General features: G+C 43.0%; 1 protein-coding gene across 5 annotated transcripts in view; it reads left to right on the top strand.

Annotated features, from left to right (window-relative positions):
• Positions 1 to 24,737, top strand: part of LOC120932399 (F-box/LRR-repeat protein 21-like) — a 119,768-nt gene that overhangs the window by 60,445 nt on the left and 34,586 nt on the right. For all 5 annotated transcript variants that reach the window (XM_040344743.1, XM_040344741.1, XM_040344739.1 and 2 more), the window contains one exon: positions 6,829 to 6,888. Coding sequence is in view for 1 of the 5 variants with exons in the window: in XM_040344739.1 (XP_040200673.1) it covers positions 6,829 to 6,888 (60 nt within the window). In the remaining 4 variants the exon portion in view is untranslated. The remainder of the gene's footprint in view (positions 1 to 6,828; positions 6,889 to 24,737) is intronic.

Below are 24,737 nucleotides of genomic sequence, written 5' to 3'. Positions count from 1 at the left end.
TCAGTGCCGCCTATGGGTGCCCATCAGTGCCGCATATCAGCGCCCATCAGTGCCGCATACCAGCGCCGCCAATCAGTGCCACCTCATCTGTGCCCGTCAGTACTACCTCATCGATGTCCATCAGTGCCATCTCATCTGTGCCCATCAGTGCCGCCATATCAGTGCCCATAATTGAAAGAGAAAACTTACTTATTTACAAAAAAATGTACAGAAAAAAATAAAAACGTAATTTTTTTTCAAAATTTCCAGTCTTTTTTTAGTTGTTGCGCAAAAAAAAAAATCGCAGAGGTGATAAAATACCACCAAAAGAAAGCTCTATTTGTGGGGGAAAAAGGGCGCCAATTTTGTTTGGTTACAGTGTAGCACGACCGCGCAATTGCCATTCAAAATGCGACAGTGCTGAAAGCTGAAAATTGGCTTGGGCGGGAAGGTGTATACGTGCCCTGTATGAAAGTGGTTAAAGTAGACCTAAAGGCAACATTTTTGGATAGAGTAAGGGAGGGTTATAGCCCCTGACATTTTACGTTTTACCATCCCTGCCCCATTGCAGAGATTTCCCTTCACTTCCTGCCCCATAGTCAAACAGGAAATGAGAGGAAATCTATGAAAATTACGGGAAACCATTGCCTCAGGCTCTCAGAACTAGTGTCCCCACTCGAAAATTTCAGGGTGGCTCTTAAACATAATGGGGTGTGGCTTTGACAGGAAGGGGTGGGTCATATTTAAATTAGGGGGTGCATGAGTTTAGTCAGGCCTAGGGCAGCACAAACTTAAATACACTACTGCTTCATCCGCACACTCGACTCATGTATGGCCAGCCATAGTTCCTTGCAGGGTACATTACAGGGTACCTGCCTGACCTCTGGATAATGTCATATGTTATATACATTTAATGGGCAGCCTGCTGCTGAACTTTTTACAAAGGTGTTACTATTATTTCTAAATTGAATGTACAGTAACTCAACACTCAACCATTAATCACTTACATGTGGGTGAGTGAGTGAAAAATGTATATAGCGCTACGCATGCGAACTGAATCGCCTCTGGGCGCTTGTTTGACCACTTCTCCCTTGAGCTCAGAAGAGGTGGGTTTTGATCTTTCTCCTAAAGGCCAGTGGTTCTCCTCCAACCGAATGGAGGTTGGCAAAGTGTTCCAAAGTCGAGGGCCTTGGACAGTAAATCTTCTTTCTCCTTTGGACTTGTATCTGGTTTTGGGGATTTGGAGTAAACTTTGGTTGGAGGATCACAGAGCGCGATTGGGGTTGTAGGCTTTTATTTTGTCGCATAGGTATTGGGGGGCATTACCCCAAATACATTTATGCGTTAGACAGAGTGCTTTGAAAGTGATTCTGTCTTTCACTGGTAGCCAGTGAAGGCTTCTCAGTGATGGGGAGATTGATTCCCATGGTTTTTTTCCAGTCACCAGACGCGCGGCCGTGTTCTGAACGACCTGCAGGCACGTGATTTGGTACTTTGGGAGTCCGAGATAGAGGGCATTTGCATAGTCCAGCCTGGAGTTAACAATTGTTCCCACCACGACTGCTATGTCTTCTTTAGGAATAAATGGGATTAGTCTGCGTAATAAGCGTAGCAGATGGTGTGATCCGCTGACTACTGACCCTATTTGTCATGTAGGTGTCAAAGAAGACCCCGAGACTTTTGACTTTGTTGCTAGGGGTGATGATTTTTCCTAGAATGGGCGGAGGTGTCCAGGTTGTTGCCAGTTGATTCTTCCGATTGGCGCGAAACAGGAGAAGTTCTGTTTTTGAGCCGTTGAGTTTGAGATAACTCTTTGTCATCCAGTTCTCTATCAAAGAGAGACATTTCTCTAGATTGAGATGGTGATCCTTTTTGTTGCAAATATGAAAATACAATTGTGTGTCATCCGCATAGGAATGGTAGAGCAGCTTTTGGCTGCTGATAATTTCAAAAAGAGGGCGAAGATAGATATTAAACAGCACCAGCAACAGAGGTGATCCTTGAGGGACTTCGCATGACACCGTGCGTTTTTCAGAAGTGAATGGTCCCAGTTTCACTACTTGTGATCGGTTTTCCAAAAAGTAGGAGAACCAGGGTAAGTCACATTCCGCGATCTTGGCTACTTCAGCTAGCCGAATTAGCAATAGTTTGTGGTCAACCGTATCAAAAGCTGCACTAAGGTCCAACAGTACTAGAAGACAAGGTTCTCCTTCGTTTCCGTCCCGTACCCTGGACGGAAACCCGATTGATAAGGATCGAGCAAATTATGGGTGTCTAAATGCTGTTGCAGCTGTTGTACCACCACTTTCTCCATTACCTTGGAGAAAACGTTCAGGCCTGTTATGGGACGACGATGTTCAGGGTCTTTGGGGTCAAGGGTGGGTTTCTTTAAGATGGGTTTGATTATCCCTTCCCTGAATGACTGGTTAATCAGCTGCTTGATGGGTGGTGCCAAAATATCGGCACATTCCTTCAGCAGTTTGGTGGGGATAATATCGTTAGGCGCTGTGCTATTTCGCAGAGTGCCGATGATATTTTTAGTGGCATCCAGGGAGACGGGTTTTAGAGTAAACATTGTTACTTGGGCCTGATTCCTGTGGTGATTGGGCTGGGGACTGCTGAGGGGGTTGAGGGGGATACTGTTTTGCAGAATGCTTACGCGGATCCTTTCAATTTTGTGCACGAAATGGTCCGATAATTCATTGCAAAATTTTTGGGTATCAGAATTGGGGGCTTCTAGACAGGCTGGGTTCATGGACTGACTAACCAACTTGAAGAGTTTGCGAGGATGGTTTAGGGCATTGGTGATGATCTTGGAGAAATGATTTTTTTTGACTAGGAAAATTTCTTTGTGGTATTTCTTTGTTGTTTCGTTGTAGATGGCGCGGTTTTCGTCTGTGGTGCTTCTTTTCCAAGCTGCTTCCGCTCTTCTACGTTCTTGCTTAAGGGACAATAGCTGGTCGTTAAACCAACTGGAGTTGTTTACTTACAGATCTGCCCTTTTGGAACAATATATACGGTATTGAAGTACGCTGTTTAACATTAGTCCCAGGGCTGGGATGAGGTTACTGTCTACTCCCCCTTCACTGTTGGTCATTTGCAATGCTCTTAAATTCCACCCCACCCCCTCCCTTCCTTGCAATGCTGGTCAGTGGCAGTGCTGTTAAACTCCCCTTTGATTGTTTGTCAGTGGCAGTGATTTTACCACCCCTCTTTGGGGGTAAACCACAATTTAGCATCTTCCGCCCGGGCACATGATGATCTTGTACTAAACCTAGTTAGTCCATCCAAACTGATATTGCAATATTTAATTGAATCTACTGGGCAAAGTAATCTGCCAGCTTATTTTATCTGTTGAGGATACTCCTAGTGCCAAATACCATTTGAAAACTGACTGCAGCCTGCTGCTGAACTTTTTACAAAGGTGTTACTATTATTTCTAAATTGAATGTACAGTAACTCAACACTCAACCATTAATGTCTAAACCGCTGGCAACAAAAGTGAGTGCACCCCTAAATGAAAAGGTATAATAAAATATTTACAAAAATGTGAAGGGTGTACTCACTTTTGTGAGAGACTGTATTTGTTATTTTATACATGATTGGGCACATGTCTTTATAATGACCATGCTTGGAAGATCAACATTTCCAGAAGATTATTTACATACAAGTTCCCAGTTTGCAAAACTTAAATATCTGAATACCTCCAGGGGGGATCAAGAAGGTTTTTTTTTCCCTGTGAAGCAAATTGGACCATGCTTTACTGGGTTTTGCCTTCCTCTGGATTGACTGTGTGTAAAGGATTTTGTATATGGAGGTTTTCCATTTTTTTTGTTTACTTTCTATTGATTGAACTAATGGGTGCTCAACCTGTGGCCATCCAGCTGTTGTAGAACTATAAGCCCCATCCTGCCTCTGCCCTTGGGAGTCATGCTTTTACCTGTCAGCCCTGAAATGCCTAGTGGGACTTGTAGTTCCACAACAGCTGGAGGGCCACAGCTTGAGCACCCATGAAAGATGGACTTGTGTCTTTTTTTATCTATGTCTTTTATCTATGTCTATGTTACTAAGTAACTATGAGATTTCAGTTTGAGGTGAGCTTGGATTTTAATCTGCTCAATGATGTTTGGGGATTTAGTTATAATGACAACCTGTAGAAAATCATCCCCAGTACAAAAGAGCAGTAGCCCAATTGGGCTCCTAGTGGAGCACAGTTCTGTAGGCTCTTTGTACAGTACCTTGAAAAAGTATTCACTTTGTGTCTAGACCAACACAAAGTGGCACATAATTGAGAAGTGGAAGTAAAATGATAAATGTTTTTTAACACTTTTTTTTACAAATAAATATCTGTGCATTTTGTATTCAGCCCCCTTTACTCTGATACCCCTCATTAAAATCTAGTGGAACCAATTGCCTGCAGAAGTCACATAATTAGTAAATAGAGTCCCCCTGTGTGTAATTTAGTCTCAGTATAAATACAGCTGTTTTGTGAAGCCCTCAGAAGTTTGTTAGAGAACCTTAGTGAACAAACAGCATCATGAAGGCCAAGGAACACACCAGACTGATCAGGGATAAAGTTGTGGAGAAGTTTAAAGCAGGGTTAGGTTATAAATAGGGTTGTCCCGATACCACTTTTTTAGGACCGAGTACAAGTACCGATACTTTTTTTCAAGTAGTCGCCGATACCGAATACCGATACTTTTTTTTAATGTCATGTGACCGTTTTCAAACCACAATACAGACCAAAGATATTTTCTTTAGAATTATGAAGAACTGGTACATCATGGTGTGGGGCTGTTTTTTAGCATACGGTACTGGAAAACTACATATCATTGAAGGAGTGATCACTGTCAGTGCAGCTCATCGGTGCCAGTGCCCAAAAGTGCAGCTAGCCAGTGCCACCTATCAGTGCAGATCAGTGCCCATTAGTGCATCAGTGCAGGGAGGCAGCTTATTAGTGCATCTCATCAGTGCCACCCAATCAATGCCAGTGCCACCTATCAGTGCCATCCATTTATGAGTGCCATTCAATCAATGCCAGTGCCACCTATCAGTGCCATCCAATTTGTGTTCGATGTCACAAAAAAAAAGTATTCTATTTTGGTATCGGGAGTATTTGCGCGAGTACGAGTACTAGCGCAAATACTCGGTATCGGTCCCGATACCGATACTGGTATCGGTATCTGGACAACCCTAGTTATAAAAAAAATACCCCAAGCTTTGAACATCCCATCAAGCACTGTTCAATCCATCATCTGAAAATGGAGAGAGTTTGCACAACTGCAAACCTACCAAGACATGGCCACCCACCTAAACTGCAAGGCCTGGCAGGGAAAGCATTAATAAGAGAAGCAGCCAAGATGCCCATGATAACTCTGCAGAGATCTCCAGCTTAGGTAGCAGAATCTGTCCACATGACAACTATTATGCCACGTACACACGATCGGAAATTCCAACAAGAAAAGTCCGATGTGAGCTTTTGGACGGAAATTTCCGACCGTGTATATGCTCCATCTGACATTTGCTGTCGGAATTTCCACCAACAAAAGATTGAGAGCAGGTTCTCTATTTTTCCGATGGAAAAAATTCCTATCGGAAAATCTGCTCTTCTGTATGCAATTCCGACGTGCAAAAAAAACAAGCATACTCAGAATCAAGCAGAAGAGCTGAACTGCTTATTGAACTTCATTGATCTCGGCTCGTCGTACGTCTTATACGTCACCGCGTTCTTGACATTTGAAATTCCTGACAAGATTTGTGTGGCCGTGTGTATGAAACACAAGATTGAGCTAACATCCCGTCAGAAAAAATCCACGGTTTTCTTGTCGGAATTTCCGATCATGTGCATGCGACATTAGTTGTGCACTCCACAAATCTGGCCTTTATGAAAGAGTGATAAGAGAAAGATATTGTTGAAAGAAAGCCATAAGAAGTCCCGTTTGCAGTTTGCGAGAAGCCATGTGGGGGACACAGCAGACATGTTGAAGAAGGTGCTCTGGTCAGATGAGACCAAAATTGAACTTTTTGTCCTAAAAGCAAAATGTAACATGACAAAATGTGGAAAATTTCAAGGGGTGTGAAAACTTTTTCAAGGCACTGTATATTACCGTATTTATTGGGGTATAGCGCGCTCCCGCGTATAGCGCGCACCCCTAAAGTTGCCCCGAAATTCCTGTGGAAAATAGTTTTTTGTACTTACAGTTTGGTGTCTTGTGCGGCGTCCATCGGCGGCCTCGTCGGGTCCGGCGTCCGTCTGCGGCTTCCGGTGTCCTCTTCGTCGGGTCCGGCGTCCTTCTGCGGCGTCCTCTCTGTTCGTTTCCCGCTTTCCCGCGCCGAGTTTGAATACTGCGCCGGCATATACCGAGCGCAGTACACTCGTGTATAGTCGGCAATGCTCGGCTACTCTCGCGCTCACGTCCTGTACGTCCAGGACGTGAGCGCGAGAGGAGCCGAGACTGCCCGACTATACACGAGTGTACTGCGCTCGGTATATGCCGGCGCAGTATTCAAACTCGGTATATGCCGGCGCAGTATTCAAACACGGCGCGGGAAAGCGGGTATCGGCGAGTGTACTGCGCTCGGTATATGCTGGCGCAGTATTCCACTTCTCGGTATATGCCGGCGCAGTATTCAAACACGGCGCGGGAAAGCGGGTATCGGCGTATATCGCGCACCCACGATTTTGCCCTGATCGTGGGTGCGCAAAAAAGTGCAAAAAAGTGTGCGGTATACGCCGATAAATACGGTATTTGCTTTCATTGTAGCATAATATAAGTATGCATTTTTAAAAAGCCCACCTGCTCTATATGTTTATTTCTGTCCTGACTCACTCTGAATTGTTCCTTGCAGAAACAATCTTGAAAACAGTTGGGATCGTAAATGGAAAGCACATCGGCAGTGCACTCACTGGTAAGCATCTTGTCATAATCTTCTGTCTGTAATATTGTGTTTATTTGTAAGCAAGCTTTAATGACTAGGATGTGATAGAGCCTTATGCCCCGTACGATCGTCTGTACGGGGGGAAAAGTAAAGAGCAGGTTCTCGGTTTTCCCCTCTGGATTTCCGACTGACCTTTTCCCGGTCGTGTGTACTAGGCGTTTGTTGTGTTTCCATGTATGCTTTGCATTCCATATAAGATTAATGCTTTCACAGAAATATCAATTTTGGGTGGATATCCATTAGTAAAAAAAAAAAAAAGCAGCTTTTTGTTAAATCTCTAATCTACTTCAGCCACAAAATAATCCTGTTGGATTTCATGACTCACCCCAGTTGTAAACATTGTGAAGCTTTGCAAGGATATTTCACTAACATAACTGGCTTTTCCAAGCTGTGCAATAAAGGTATCGATGTGTGTAACAGTCATAAAACTTTAAGTACAGAGACAACATGGAGATCTTGAAGATTGCCCTGAATATAAAATAAAACTCCCCAGACTAGACACCTCCTAAAAACTGAAATTTCATCTCTAATGCCACATGGTCGGAATTTCCGACAACAAATGTTCGATGTGAGCTTGTTGTCGGAAAATCCGACCGTGTGTAGGCTCCATCAAAAGTTCTTGTCGGAAATTCCGACCGTCTGTAGCAAATTCCGACGCACAAAAATCCTACGCATGCTCATAATCAGTTCGACGCATGCTCGGAATCATTGAACTTCATTTTTCTCAGCTCGTCGTAGTTTTGTACGTTCTTGACGTGTGTATGCAAGACAAGTTTGAGCGAACAATCCATCAAAAAAAAATCCACGGTTTTGATGTCGGAATGTCCGATCGTGTGTATGCGGCATTAGAGTCCATGCACACTGTCCAAAAAAAAAAGCCAGTTACTTTGCCAAAAAATGCATCATGAAAAAAAAAACTCAATATGAGCATTTTTTTGCTGGAGTTTAGAAGTGTTTAGGAGCGTTAATGTTTATAGCTGTTTTTACAGCAAAACACTCCCCACATATTATCAGGGGCCATTTTGGACAAAGAGGATTATGAGAGCAGAGCAGAAGTATACTGAGAAATCGGAGAGCCAGGCCTTTCTCTTCTAGCCTAAGCTTTCATTTCAAAATCGAGGAATTCCTCATCCTGATTTTGTTGCGGAGGGAATTGGAAAACAAGAGATCCAGATGTCAATATTGGATGCATCCTTTGATGTCTCAGCAGTTTTCTTCTGGATATTTTTCAACTTTGTATGGAGATCTGCGAAAAAACCTGATAAATGTTTTCATTTCACATGGGTGTCTATTGCCACATTTGAAGACCTTTTGGAATGCTTAATACCCAGGCTCACCCACATGGACCAACACCTGCAGATTAGTGTGTCACCAGAGGAATGAGGCCTCGTTACAGGCTGGTAGGTTGCTATGCAAATAAAAAAAATCACTGATATTTTTATAATTTTTTTATTTATTTGTTGCTTGCTGTAAACCAAGAATTTTATTTAAAAAAAAAATGTTATTTATTTTTTGTGATAGCTTTTTTTTATAATAAAAACTATTTGTTACATTTTTTTTTAATTAATATTATTATATATAAAAAAAACATTTTTTTATTATTATTTTTTCTTGGTTAACAAGCTAACAATATTTTTATTATAGGTTTCTGGCAACATGACAGAGTTTTGTGTCTCTCCACCACTACTTTCTACTGGGGGTGAGCACAGTGGCAAAGATTACCAGGGAGACATGCTTAGCTCCAGGGCTTTTTTTCTCAGAGAATAGGTGCAGGAACTCCTCCTTTCTGAGTCACCTCTTGACCCCACCCCTTACCCACCTCCAAGCACTGTTTCTTGGTTCCACCTCCTAGTACCACCCCTTTTAGAGAATACAGAACCAAGTATCATTTTATAATGCTAAGTATTTTGTATGGAATTTGTTAATGATAACAAGAAAAGCAGTAAAATGGATTTTGCAACAATGGACACCCCAGTGACAATACACTACCAACAGCCAGCATCAATAGACCCTCAAGCAGCCAGCAATACTAGACCCATCCCTCCATCAATGATTGCCCCCCTCTAACATACCCACCCCAGCAACAATACAACAACAGACCTCCACAGCAACAATAACCCTCCCCCCCCTGCAAAAATAAGTCCACTCCAGCAACAAAAGATTTCCCAGTAGCCAGCATGAATAGACCCCTTCTTCAACAGTAAATCCCTCCCAGCAACATTAGACTCACCCAGCAACAATAGATCCCCCATCCTCAGCAAATAGATTCACTCCAGCAACAACAGATTTCCCAGCAACCCTTGCCATTACATATATTCAGTTCTGGAGGTGCCGGAACTGCGTTCCCCCGCGTTCCCGCTGAAAAAAAGCCCTGCTTAGCTCTGTGGGAGGAATTAGACCATATTGTAATGCCTGAGCCAACAGACAATGTGGGAACAGGTGGCTGCTGAATTCTGTGAGAAGATGCATTTTCTCAACTGTATCCGAGCCCTTGATGGCAAACACGGAAGGGTGAAAATTCCTCCCAATTCTGTATCCTTATATTATACCTACAAGAAACATTTTTCAATAGTGCTCTTGGGATTGGTGGATGCACACCTCAGATTCAGACGTGGGAGCCTTTGGCAGCCCTGGTGATGCTAGAATTTACCATAAGTCTAGTTTTGGTCGTTGGCTTCATCAGGGATTCCCTCGAAAAGACCTCTCCCAGGCACAACAGAGCCTAGTCTCCGCTAGTAATCATGGCAGGTTAGGCTTTTGGACTGTCTGAGAACTTAATGAGACCGGTCAGTGGCCATGGATTTAGCCACAAACAAAAAAAAAATTTAACCAATAGGGAGAGAGCCCACTGTAAACCTGCGCCAAGAAACCCAGGTCGACGTGTCCAGTTGATGGACCTACAGATTCCACTGAAGAGGTCATAAACAATAGAAACCAATTTGCAGACTTTTTTGTTTCCCCAGAAGGTCAAGTGACTTGGCAGGATGCACATGTTTAATTTAGTTTGTAATTATCACTTACATTTTTATTCACTTGTTTATAAAGTTTTTTTCTGGCAATTTTTAATAAAGGTTTTCTAGTTAACGTCTGTGTGTTTTTCTCAATTGTTATCTCAGCATTTGATTTCAGTACTTAGCTAGGCACAGTTCAGTTCTTTGTAATGCACAAAAAAGTGTGTTACAAAGAACTGAGCTGTGCCTAGCAAAGTGCTGAACCATGCGTTCCCAGTTCAGGAGTTTGTAAGGCACAGTTGGTACATTCTATCGCACAAAAGAGTGCATAAAAATATCTGAACTCTGCCTAACAAACTCCCAATCTGTGTGTTCACAGTTTAGTGGTTTGTAAGCCAGAGTCCTGATTGTAACGCACAAAACTGTGTGGTGCAAAGAACAGAACTCTGCCTTAACCACTTGCTTACTGGGCACATATACCCCCTTCCTGCCCAGGTGAAATTTAATCTTTCAGCACTGTCACGCTTTGAATGACATTTGTGCGGTCGTGCGACGTGGCTCCCAAACAAAATTGATATCCTCTTTTTCCCACAAATAGAGCTTTCTTTTGGTGGTATTTGATCACCTCTGCGGTTTTAATTTTTTGCGCTATAAACAAAGATAGAGCGTCAATTTTGAAAAAAAAAAACATTTTTTTTTTATTTTTTGTTATAATAAATATCCAAAAAAAATAAAAAATTCTCAGTTTAGTCTGATGCGTATTCTTCTACATATTTTTGGTAAAATTTAAAATCGCAATAAGCATATAGGGATTGGTTTGCGCAAACGTTATAGCGTCTACAAAATAGGGGATAGAATTATGACATTTTTTTTTATTATTATTTTATTTTTTTACTAGTAATGGCGGCGATCTGCGATTTTTATCAGGACTGCGATATTGCGGCGGACACATCGGACACTTTTGACACATTTTTGTGACCATTCACATTTATACAGCGAACAATGATATAAATATGCACTGATTACTGTATAAATGTGACTGGCAGGGAAGGGCTTAACACTAGGGGGCAAGGAAGGGGTTAATGTATTCCCTAATTAGCGATTCTTACTGTGGGGGGTGACTGGGGGAGGTGACCGATGGTTGTCCCTATATACAAGGGACACACCATCAGTCTCATCTCTCTGACAGGACTTGGAACTCTGTGTTTACACACAGAGCTCCACGTCCCTGTCTCCGTGACGGCCGATAGCGGGTGCCTGGCGAACATCGCACCTGACATCGGCACCTGACTGATGCGGCCGGCGTGCGCCCCCCAGTGGCCTGGAGGCCGTATATAGACGGCCTCCCGGCAATTAAGAGCCGCATTGTGGCCGCAAAAACCCGGGCGGGAAGAGGTTAAAAACGTCTGAACTGTGTGTTTATAGTTCACTGTTTTGTCAGGCACAGTTCAGTCCTTTTGTAAAGCCCTGTTTTTTTGTGCATTAGAAGGGACTGAACTGTGTCTAACAAAGTATTGAACTGCGAACACACTGTTCAGTTGTTTGTTGGGCACAGTTCAGTTCTTTGTAATGCACTCTTTTGTGTGTTACAAAGGACTGAACTCTGTGTTCACAGTTGATTAGTTTGTAAGGCATAGTTTGTTAAAGATGTGCTTTAACAAAACATGAACTCTGCACAATAAACTACTCAACTGCAGCTGATATATATATATATTTATTAAATAAATGGAAGACAGGAGTGCGTGTGAGCAGCTCAGTTGAGTGGGCCTGCCACGCTGGGATTACAGAGGCATAGCTCCAACCTGCCAACCTGAATTTTGCCACCTTAGCAGCATTCTAGTTGCCCCACCAGTGCAGAAGGTCGCCATGGTGTCCACAAGCCTAAAACTAAGCCAAAGCAAAAGGACAATCTGAGAAGCCCAGGCATGGGCTACTTCCAAAATGGGACCGCTTTGTCTCCTCTGCCCTCTTCAGCTCAAGCAAGAACACAACCTGCACAGGACAATGCCAAGAACGATGATACCCTCTCTCACGTCAGTAGTGGCATTGACCTCCCTTTATCTGGACTTTCCCAACAAGATGTTTTTAAGCAAATTGGAACAATGCTACAGTCAGCATTGCATTCCACCTCTGAGAATATTTCTGACTGCCTATCCCGAGAATAGGGAGCTAGGGCAGAGAACAGTCAACATCACCTCACACCCCTAGCGGTTGCCCTCTGGTCCATACAACACCACACTGCAGCGTACCTCCAAGCAATCTACTCCCAAGACAAAGGACACCCCAGCCTAGATCTCCATCTCACCCCTCCTCTGAATTGGCTTCTGTATGAGGACTCCTACATACAGCAAGTTAGTTTAGTATGTTCTTCAATCCAGGTTGCCTTCTTACAAGGCCACTGTTTTCAGTAATTTTATGGAACTATGCTCTTCTGCCTATTTAGTGTGAGCTATAGTTAATAGTTTAAATTCTCAAGGGGTGACTATACCGCGCTAAAAGTGAAATAAGTGAGTGAAAAATCTCTGAAGAAAGAGCTGCGACACCTGCAAACATGCGATACTCATGTATAGAAAATGTAAAGTGGGGGGAGAAGGTCCCGCTAATGTTGAACAGTACAGTGAACTGATAAATAGTGCAAACAAAATGATCATATACAATTGCATAAAGCAAACAAATAGTGCTCTGTATACTCAAAATGTGTGTGCTGGTTGTTGTTGGGATCGGCATATTAAGTTACCTCTCAATGTTGTCTAGGGGTGTAGTTGATGAGTAGAATAGTGAGCGAATGTCCAGTCAATAAATGAAGGTTTTCAAATGCTTTATTTACAGGCCCAACATGGCCAACATCAACATGACGTAGCGAGAAAGGTTGATGAAGCGATAGAGAACTTTGCGGTATCAGGCCTGGATATGAAAGGAGCAATCCTGCTCTCAACAGCACAGTAGTAGTAGGTTACAGTTCGTCGCCACTCTAGCCAGAGTGGGTGAAGTGCCCCCAGACAGACTCCTGCCACGAGCCTGGCAGCCGAAGTGTCACTTTAGATTGCTGGGAGGAACAGGCCTCTGCCACAGGCCTGGCTCTAGGGCCTCTGCCACAGGCCTAGTACTTTAAGTGAACCGAACGGATTAAGCGAATCCTCCCAGTAGATTAAGTAAGGGTCACCGGGTGACAGCTGAAGTGTACCTGTCAATGTCCCGGTCACCAGATCCCTGATGGTTCGTTCAAGCTCTGTTGGACAACCTGCCTCCGGGTTCTCCTCAAGCCGACCCCCCATCGAACGACACACAGCCTGGGATCTCCTCAGTAGAGCTGGGGACCCAGCAAGTCACCGTTGCCCCTCTCAGCAACATGGAACTCTGCGTAGCGTGTGACCCCGGCCTGGTAGGGCATCGCGGGGGTCCGTTGGATGCGCACACCCTGAAGGTGGATGCCGCACCTGGAACCTGGAACCCGCGAAGAACAACACAAAATGGCGTCTGCCACAGATATACTCTCCCCCAGCATGCCCTGCGAGGGAAAACTCCTCTAATTGGCTGCTGGGGAAAAGTGCCTCTGCCAGAACCCCTCTAGTGCCACCTGTCCCCCAGGGGTGCAATCAGCACCCCTGGAGCGCAGACTGACCTACAGGACAGTTCAGGAATGACAGCAGCCCGGAATTTAGCAAATTGTGAATGGGAGCAAAATAACTCTCCCATTCCCCACTAACTTTAGCGTAGTGCCCATACTGAAAGTAAGCGGGCGCTAAATGTGTGTATGTATATATATATATATATATATATATATATATATATATAAGATAAGTCCAAATAATAAAGATATGAGTCCACATATTGTGGTGAATAAAAATAAGATGTGAAGATAAACATTGAAAAGTAGATCCACCGCCACCAAGAGGATAAGGGAAAGCCACTCCTTGAGGGATACACCAGAAAAAATGGACATCCTTACCAGACAAGATGGACCTCCTATAATAGCAAGGTCATGTGGGCCTGCAGATATAACCCTCTGCGGGGTCTTGGTAGGTCACAGATGTGTGTGACGCTCAGCTCCTACCGTCTTCCTTGCTTCAGTCCTCTGTCCCTAAGAGAGGATCCCTCCCTCTGATGGAGCCTGGAACCCGCTCACGGACTCGGACTCGGCATGTTTAGGGAAAACGAAAGAAGACTCGAGATAGTGTGTTATCCTTAACCACTTCATTGCTTGCATTAAAAGTCATTTTTCCTTGTCAGCATATGAACCAATTGGCTTCTTGTGCTGCTACTTTCTCTTACACTCCAGCCCTGCTGTACAGGGACTGCAAGAGACTACTAGTCAAATTGCGCTGCCGTCATCAACTTCCCTGACAAATATAGTTCTCTGAATACCGATAACGGCTGAATTAATTCCCTAACGCACGCATCGATCAGAGTTCTAATTTAGTTTTATCGCAGGCAATGAGAGAGGAAGAGGGATAAATAGCCCTCAGACTCCTCCTACAAATCCAGGCTAGCCTGCGGCCAGGCTTCACACTTATATATATATATATATATATATATATATATATATATATATATATATATATACACACACACATTTTGAGTATAAAGAGCACTATTTGTTTGCTTTATGCAATTGTATATGATCATTTTGTTTGCACTATTTATCAGTTCACTGTACTGTTCAACATTAGCGGGACCTTCTCCCCCCCCACTTTATAGCTAATAGTTACCTGTTATTCACAGTCTTCTTCCTTGTGGGTTCATACCCTTGACTCATTCACCTTTCCTTGCATTGTTTTTTGTTTAATGATTCTATTGCACAAATCATGTTCTTATGTGCTTGCTACATTCTTATTTCATATTGCTGCTTTTTTAGGGAGGGGTGCTTGTTTGCGGGGTTTTTATATCAGGGCTCCTATTTGCCTATTTCCTCACTTTTGTGGCTACAAGCATCTTGTATCTGCCAATTTAGCTTACCTTAAACCTCGTACACACGATCAGTCCATCCGATGAGAACGGTCTGATGGACCGTTGTCATCGGTTAACCGATGAAGCTGACTGATGGTTCGTCGCGCCTATACACCATCGGTTAAAAAAACGATCGTGTCAGAACGCGGTGAAGTAAAACACAACGACGTGCTGAAAAAAACGAAGTTCAATGCTTCCAAGCATACGTCGACTTGATTCTGAGCATGCATGGATTTTTAACCGATGGTTGTGCCTACTAACGATCGTTTTTTTCCCATCGGTTAGGAATCCATCAGTTGAATTTAAAGCAAGTTGGCTTTTTTTTAACCGATGGTTAAATAACCTATGGGGCCCACACACGATCGGTTTTGACCGATTAAAACGGTCTATCAGACCGTTGTCCTCTGGTTAACCTATCGTGTGTACGAGGCCTTAGTCTCCAGGTCCTAACCTCTACCTCTGACCCCCATTTATTAGTAACATTTATACTATTAAACATTTGATTGACCAGGTGATTTTTTTTATCCATTCACACATTCCTTTCTTCTCCTTCTTTTTCATCACCTTTCCCCAGTCACCGCTCCCATTTTGCCCTTTTCTTACTTTCTTTACCTACTTCTACTGTATTGCCATTTGAATGCTGCTAAGCTTAGTCTCACTGTTCTCACAGAGGGCCGACGGGTTATATTACATTTACAATGTTGATTTTTTTTTTTTATGTGTCTTTGTTCCCTCGGGAAGTTGTCACTGCACTCCCACTTAATTTCTTCTTTTGGGTATTTTAATCCTGGAGACGGAATGTTTTATCTGGGTATGTATACTTGGCAGGTATAACTACTCTTTCCTCCTTAATCTCTAAATCTATGGACATAATGTAGATTATGTCCAGTGGCACCGTAAAAAAAGGTCCTGCTGCCTTGGATCAGCTTGTGAAAAAGTCGATGAAACACGGATTGAATCAGTGTTCCGCCTATAGCACAAGCCGGTCTAGGTGGGTAGGACCTTATTATAGTGCCGCCGAACACAGACTGCTTTGTAACACACAACAGGAGATGCCCACTCTGTGTGTGTGATCCAGAAAAAGGTGAGTCTGTATTGATGGGCAGAGTGAGGCTGCATTCATGAGCAGTGAGACTGCATTCATGAGCAGCGAGGCTGCATTCATGGGCAGTGAAGCTGCATTCATGGGCAGTGAGGCTGCATCCATGGGGAGTGAAGCTGCATTCATGGGTACAGTGAGGCTGCATTGAGACAGAGACAGTGCAGAGACCGCCCTGTCTCTGCTCCGCTCTCCCCTATGGGGGATCGGATGCAGACGGACCGTCTGTCCGTCTGCATCCGATCCGTTCCGCCGAACAGAAGAAAAATAGGGTTTCTTCCGTTCGCAAAAGCGGATCCCGACGGACGCGGACGCTAGCGCATACTCCATCCGCTAACGGACGCGAACCTATAGGGATTCATTACAAGTCCGTTAACGTCTAGTTCTTAGGAGTTTTTGGACGAGGCCCATAAGCAGGAGGAAGCTGTCTCCTTTGCCAAGGTGGGGGGGGGGGGATATGATCAACATGTACAAATATATAAGAGGTCCATACAGTGAACTTGGTGTTGAGTTATTCACTTTACGGTCATCACTGAGGACAAGGGGGCACTCTTTACGTCTAGAGGAAAAGAGATTTCACCTCCAAATACGGAAAGGTTTTTTCACAGTAAGAGCTGTGAAAATGTGGAACAGACTCCCTCCAGAGGTGGTTCTGGCCAGCTCAGTAGATTGCTTTAAGAAAGGTCTGGATTCTTTCCTAAATGTACAGAATATAACTGAGTACTAAGATTTGTAGGTATAGTTGATCCAGGGTAAATCCGATTTTTTCCCCTGCTGTAGCAAATTGGATCATGCTCCGCTGGGGATTTTTGCCTTCCTCTGGATCAACTGTGGGTATGGAGTTGGGTGTATAGGATTTTACTGTGTTTTTTTATTTTGTTTTTTGTGGTTGAACTGGATGGACTTGTGTCTTTTTTCAACCTGACTAACTATGTAACTATGTAAGACACAGGGCCAAAGCTCTAGTGCCATCCTACAAAGTAACTAGCATTTTTACCCAGTGGACCATAAGGGAGATTTAATGTCTATGCCTGTACTTCCTAAACAACATGTGGACCATGCTGATGACCATGTGGTCCAGAAACATGGAGACCATTCTAATGGAAGGCAGGGATGTATTCTGGGCAAAAGAATGGCATCTGAGTATTGTAGCGTAGCACCGGCCATAAATGTGCAAAAAGGGGGCCAATTCCACCAGCTGAAAGCAGATGTACACCCAGTTGTTTTGCCAAACTGGCATTGAGATCTTAGACATGGGGGGTGTCAATGAGCATTTTTACAATGACTTGCTAACTGAAATTAGGAGAGCTGACTTTGGAAAGTAAACCATTTTATAAATAATTATCACAGCCTGCAATACTGCTAGCCACTACTAGGTGGAGACTCACCCATATCTAGCTAGCTGGACAGACAAGCAGATACACAAATCTGATGCACTCAAATGGTATTTGGCAGCTAGATGGTTCTCAAATGTTTCTGAGATTCCAAACTCCCCATACACACCATCAGATTTTCTTAAGATTTTTGTCTTCAGATTTACCAAAACCATGTAGTGCAAGGGCATTCCTGATTGCATACAAATTGAGATTGATCTGCAGAAAATCTGATGGTGTGTATGGGGCTCTATCCTGTGAGCTGGAATCCTGGTGCACTTTCACTTTTTCCACTGCCCCTGGATTTGGGCAGGCTCTAACCTCCGGCCAAACACCTTTGAGGTGGTACCTCATGTTGGACGAAGAGAGATTTTGCCTTTTTAACGTCCTCCACTTTGTGCAGCTACAGGCATCATTCAGATATCGCCGTCTTCAGCCGCCGATTCTGTGCACGATAAGAATGATCAAAGTGGCGCTTCTCCGGGCTCTCCCGTGCCATCGGGGGCCCGGAGAGCGAATCGGTCAGCGCTGCCTGGAAAGCATAGAGATGACTGGTGACCAGATGGTCACCAGTCATCTCTATGATCGTCGGAGGCCCGGGTGCGATGTTATGATGTCACGCCCGGTACCTGGAAGTAAACAAAGCCGCAATCGCGGCTGTCGGCATGTGATCGGTGACTTTTTTTTCACCGATTTCATGCTTGTAAGCCTGGAGGAGAGATGTGGGGTCTATTGACCCCACATCTCTCCATAAAGAGGACCTGTCACACTGATTCCTATTACAAGGGATGTTTACATTCCTTGTAATAGGAATAAAAGTGATAAAAAAAAAATGTAAAAAAAAGTGTGAAAATAAAAAAAAGTTAAGTAAAATAAAATTAAATTTTTTTTTTTCAAAACGCCCCTGTCCCCGTTATCTCGTGCGCAGAAGCAAACACGCATGCAAGTCCCACCCACATGTGTAAACGCCGTTCAAACCCCACATGTGAGGTATCGTCACGTGCGTTAGAGCGTGTGCAAAAATTCTAGCACTAGACCTCCTCTGTAACTCAAAAATAGTAACCTGTAAAAAATGTTAAAGCGTCACCTATGGAGATTTTTAAGTACCGAAGTTTGGCACCATTCCATGAGTGTGCGCAATTTTAAAGCGTGACATATTAGGTATCTATTTACTCGGCGTAACATCATCTTTCACATTATACAAAAAAATTGGGCTAACTTTACTGTTTTGTTATTTTTTAATTAGTGAAACCGTTTTTTTTCCCAAAAAAAGGCGTTTGAAAAATTATTGCGCAAATACTGTGCAAGAAAAAAAGTTGCAATGACCGCCATTTTATTCCCTAGGGTGTCTGCTAAAAAAATATATAATGTTTGGGGGTTCTGATTAATTTTCTAGCAAAAAAAATTGATTTTTACATGAAGGAGAGAAGTGCCAAAATAGGCCCGGTGGACAAGTGGTTAAGTGGCCATAGGAAAAATGCACCACCCTGTTCTAATGACTAAGTTGAGATTAGGATTCCTGACACCAGCAGATCATCGCAATCACAGCTAGTGCAAAACACCAGGTGGCTGCCATGAGCAGGTTCCATACAACTGCTTTGTCAGTCCCTAGGGTGTTCTATAAGACCAGATGTTAGCATTTTACTTACTTCTATAAAACCAGGACATTCCATTTTGCAATCCCATGCAAGTCATATTGAGAGATGGAACATATTCCTTCTAAGAAAAAGACAAATGATTGCAGAGGGCTCAGGCCGCTGTTTGTGAAGATCTCTGTTCCTGCTGAGTTGTAGTCACAGAGTCTGTGAGCATTCTTTGATGGTTTGTGAGGCGACAGTTGGATAACTTTATATACTGCATAGGATGCATTAAGGTGAAAAAACATTAACCTTTACAACCCCTTTAATCTTCTCTCAAGAGTGAATAAATTCAGTTCCTCTCCAGGCATATGCAATTAGCGGACCTCCAGCTGTTGCAAAACTACAAGTCCCATCATGCCTCTGCCTCTGGGTGTCATGCTTGTGGCTGTCAGAGTCTTGCTATGCCTCATGGGATTTGTAGTTCTGCAACAGCTGGAGGTCCGCTAATTGCATATCCCTTCTCTAATCTTTCCTCATAGCTGAGCTCCTCCATGCCTCTTATCAGTTTGGTTGTCCTTCTCTGCACTTTCTCCAGTTCTCCAATATCCTTTTTGAGAACTGGAGCCCAAAACTGAACTGTATATTCCAGATGAGATCTTACTAATGATTTGAACAGGGGCAAAATGATATCTTTCTCTCTTTCTGCAGGCCATACCTCTTTTAATAATAGTTGCTACACCCAAGCTTTGTAGTGCATATGAATGTGCTGCAGCAATATGGGGTGCCTGCTCCTTCCTCTGCAAGCTGTCCCCCCCTTGAAGAAAATCCTATCTTGTTGTTGTTTTGTCTTCACCTCATTTTTCTCCTCTACAAAATGTGGTACCTCATCATCCCCACCCTCCTCATCACTCAAGCTCACTTGGCAGTAAGCTGCAGTTGTAAGAACATCACAGCTAATTGCTGCTTACTGCCTGGTGTACCCGCCACCAAAACACTGGGTAAAATATACCTCCCCACCAAAAAAAGAAACACGCTAAACACTAAGGCTGGGTTTACACTACAGAACGGAGCGGCTCACAGCAGAGGGTCTGATGCGTCTTCATTCACCCGTTCAGGTCCGATTTCAGCCCGAATTTTGAAACGGACCAATTTGCATCAGAGCTGCTCTGGAGATGTGTGAACCGGCTCCACAGACAGCCTGTCACAATCTCCTGCAATGCGAATTGGATGAGGGGAAATCCAATTCGCAATAGTGTGATCCCAACCCAAAAACCCTAACCCTGTTTTTGTGTGTATGTGTTTTTTTTTTAACCAATCCCAATAAAAATAAAAATAAAAAAAAAACACAAAAAAATGTGTTGTTGCAGCAGCTAAACAGCAACTGAAGTTGTTGCCAACACACACAAAAAAGATAATCCTGAAAAGGACTGTTGGACCTTAGCACTGTGAACACAGAAGAGTACACACTAATATTTGCCCTTTTTCTCTGACACCTATAAAAAGAAAAGGGGCAAACAGTTATCACTGGGACATGAAGGCACAGAGATACTGTATAACATTTGGGGCTATTTACTAAAACTGGAGTGTGCAAAATCTGGTGCAATTCTGCATAGAAACCAATCAGCTTCCAGTTTTTATTGCCAAAGCGTAACTGAACAAGCTTAGAAGATGCACAGCTGCACCAAATTCTGGGTGCTCCAGTTTTAGTAAACCTACTCCTTTGTGAGAAGTTCTAACTCTTCTCTTCTCTTTACATTAGAGCTGCTATTTAAGCCTCGTTCACACAGTATGATTGTTGGCCAACCGAACATCTGATTTTTGTCAAAAGGGCGTGTGCCAGGATCTGGTTTTGCATACTAACGTTACACAACTGTCCCACAAACACGAACGTAGTGATGTCCTACGAGGAATTTCAGTTCTTGAGCGCCACCATTTGGGCCCCTTCGTTTTTGGTGAGCATTGATTCCGAGCATGTGTGTTTGTACTTTTGACTTTTGTGTGATGGTTTTCTGTACTGACCATCAGAAAATCCACCGAAAATTTACTAGCCTGTCATCCAACATTTGTTGGTGGAAAATTGGACAACAATTGTCAAAAGGAGAATACTAACGATAAGATTTTAGGACAAATGTCTGACTTACAGATAATACCTTGCCAACAATCGTATCCTGTGTACGAGGCTTAACTCTCAAAGCTGACAGATATATACTTGGATATAGAACTCCCAAGACAGAATATGCAGTCATTCAAGCGTCACTTATAAAAGCGTGCATCCCAAAAGGTCATATCTTAATGCATAATGTGCCATATGTTACCATCATCATGTATATAGCCATAGGTGTGCACAGCCTAATGCATTAGGGTGTGCACCCCAAAGCACAAATACTGACAGTGTCAATAGGGAAGAAATTGCTGTCAGTAGGGGAGAGGATGGCGTCAGTATTTTTTATTTTTTTATATTTTAAAATAGTTCTTTTTGCAAAAACAAAATTCGTAGACCCATTAGGGGGCATTGGTGAAATATTAGGGGTCCAAACAGGGTCAATCTGTGCCACACGGGGTGCTTAGGGTGTGCCCACACTTGACACACGACTATGTATATAGGCAAATCTGCATAAGAGTGCATTAATGTCAAGTAGTCTGATTTGTCCATTTATGGCCAGCTGTACCTTTTCCAGCTTTCTGTCCTTTTGTTTATGTTTTTCTTGCCCCAGACCATCCAATGCCACTTTCTATCTCTTTCTATGTCAGAACAGAGTTAACAGAAACTATACTTTGTGCTCACAGATGCAAATATTATGTAAAATGGCAAACACAAGGCCAAAAATACATGGGGATGCCATGACGCAGAAATCGTGTTTTCCTCTCAGGCTGTTAAATAGATGCTGCTCACGAAACATGCGTCGGTGCAGCTGTGCTTTTGTTCCACTGCATTTTTTATACTTTCTATCATTACAGCATGAAAAACACTTTAGCTGTTAAATCACTACTAAAGGTCCTCAAACAGATCCACATCATAAAAATTGAAACCTTTGATGGAGGATTTAGGACATTATGTTCTGTATTTTTTCTTCCATATAATTGGCCTTGTGCTGCACCCATTTGTTTAAGGGCACACTTCATTGTGCTAAGCATCCCTAGGACACAGGGAGCTCAGTCACGTCTTTACATTTTCAAACACGATTTCTAAGCAGTACACGGTTTTATGTGTCACATTTCTTTTCTGAAAAGTACAATTTGATTAGAATGGAGGCAGAGGTTCTACAAGATAAAAGATAGACAGATAGATGGTGGTAGGACATGTTTTAATAAGCATTAAAAAAATTAACACATTTCCATTCTTTTTAAGAATTATTGGATAAAATGTTATATCAAATATTTACTTTTGACATTTTTTTGCAAAACATTGAAATCTTGAGTTTCCTTAGAAGCTTGTAGTTATAAAAATATTAATAGAAAATTGGCTTAGGGGACCTGTATATTATATTAGGCTATAGGGCACAGTAAAAAAATATTCTATAGTAGAAATTAAATGGAAATTTATTGTTCCGCACCCTCCCGACAGAGCTGCTGTTTCACAGGTCCTTTATTACCAGTTCCCACAACACTAGAAAGAAGCACCACGCTCCCTGGCACACCTTTGGCTTCAGATAGGATTTAAAGAGGTATTAACTATGGTATTTGAGTTACTTACTATTTATGTCAATAAAAAGGTTTTGATTAAAAAAAATAAAAGCAGTTTCAAACCCAAAACCCCCAAAAATGTATATACTACCGCTTACCAATCATTAGATGTGGTGGCTGTGTCAGTTATCTTTTCTAAAAGGAGTTGTAAAGATACAATTTTTTTCCCCCTAAATAGCTTCCTTTACCTTAGTGCAGTCCTCCTTCACTTACCTCATCCTTCTATTTTGCTTTTAAATGTCCTTATTTCTTCTGAGAAATCCTCACTTCCTGTTCTTCTGTATGTAACTCCACACAGTAATGCGAGGCTTTCTCCCTGGTGTGGAGTGTCGTGCTCGCCACCTCCTTGGATTACAGGAGAGTCAGGACGCTCTCTACATTGCACATATAGAAAGAAGCTGTGTTAGTGGGCGACACTCCTCACCAGGGAGAAAGCCTTGCATTACTTTGTGGAGTTACAGACAGAAGAACAGGTAGTGAGGATTTCTCAGAAGAAATAAGGACATTTAAAAGCAAAATCGAAGGATGAGGTAAGTGAAGGAGGACTGCACTAAGGTAAAGGAAGCTATTTAGGAAAGAAAATTGTACCTTTACAACCCCTTTAAGCCTCGTACACACGATCGGATTTTTCAACGGGAATTTTGTGATGACAAGCTGTTGTCGGGAAATCCAACCGCTTGTATGCTCCATTGGACAATTGTCATCTTTTACGGGGGACAAATGTGGGATGCATGCTTTAAAATTATGGGCCAACTATTGTGTGTTGTCAGATTTTCTAATCGTTTGTACACAAGTTCGTCGGACAAAACTCCAAAGTACAAACAGGCATGCTCGGAAGCAATGCACACCATAACACAACATTAGCAGAAGTTGCCCAAAGGGTGGCGCTAAAGAGCTGAAAAACCACATAGTTTTGTGTTTGGTAGCTGACAATTCTTTGTCGTTTGTATGCAAGACAAGTTCCTGGCCAACGCCCTTCGGACAAAAGTCCTACGCTTTGTCCGATGAAAATTCGATTGTGTGTACGAGGCTTTAGTATTTTTTCTTTCTGTTTCTCTGTTTGGTAGTCTGGTTAGTAACACACTTCCTGTATTAGAGTGTCCCCCCCCCCCACTCTGGATGAAGGAGAACATGAGGCATATTTGGACAGCAGCATTGCCAGCCTTGGGGGGAAGGGAGTGTTAGATGCTAGCAGATTTAAATACACTAACAAAATTGAAGCCAAACTTCAGTAAACACTTTATAATCGGTTACAGCAGACAGTTTTTCCCTTTTGGGATAAAGGTTTTACATAAATAAATAAAATCTGATCATTGCAAGCTCTCCCGCAAGTGTTAAATGGTTTGTCTCATCCCTGTAACTGATTCTGCTCGAGATAATGTTCTTTTGATAAACAGCAGACTAAGGGCCCTTTCACGCGGTCTGTGCCTGGGTGAGGGCTCCTCTTTGCTCAGCGGGGATTGCTCCGTCAATCCCCACTGAGCTGGCAGATGACAAGTCTGTCTCTGCACACTATGCAGGGACCGACCTGTCAAAGCGCCGCTCTCCCTTTGGGGGATCGGATGACGACGGACCATAGAGTCCATTGTCATCCGATCCGCAGACGGATGGAAAAATAGGGTTTTCCTCCGTCACACTTTGGCGGATCGGAGCGGGTCAGATGTCAGCGGGCATGTCACCGCTAACATCCATGGCTCCATAGATCTCTATGAAGTGCCCGTTCAGGTCCGCCTAAAAATCTTACAGGCGGACCTGAACGGTCCGTCCGTGTGAAAGAGGCCTTACTGACAGGATCACCTAATAAAAATAGAAGAAAGATTAAAAAACAAAACAAATGCAGCCATTTCAACTAAGAAAATTGTAAGCTGCAATAGAATAATTGTTTGCTTTTGGGTTCAATACTACTTTAATGGACAGACAAAAGCCCTGCAGGGAAGAAACAAGTGGAGCAATTATATTACAATTTAATAATAGAGCATCTAAAGCAACACAAAATTGTGGCAAGAAACACAATATACAAATCTTATAAAGAATAACAAACTGTCTAGGTGTCCTGACTGAGATGGAAAACACTATCTAAACCACTGACCAGTGGGTCTAAGTACAGTTAGCCGGTGCTGGGGCCCTGGATCTCCCATTGAGAGTGCTCAGTCTCTGTCAGTTCTTTTTTTAAGTGCCTGTAAAG

The sequence above is a fragment of the Rana temporaria genome, chromosome 3, assembly GCF_905171775.1.
Source record: "Rana temporaria chromosome 3, aRanTem1.1, whole genome shotgun sequence".
Taxonomy (NCBI): domain Eukaryota; kingdom Metazoa; phylum Chordata; class Amphibia; order Anura; family Ranidae; genus Rana; species Rana temporaria.
This window is presented reverse-complemented; position numbering and strand designations above follow the sequence as displayed.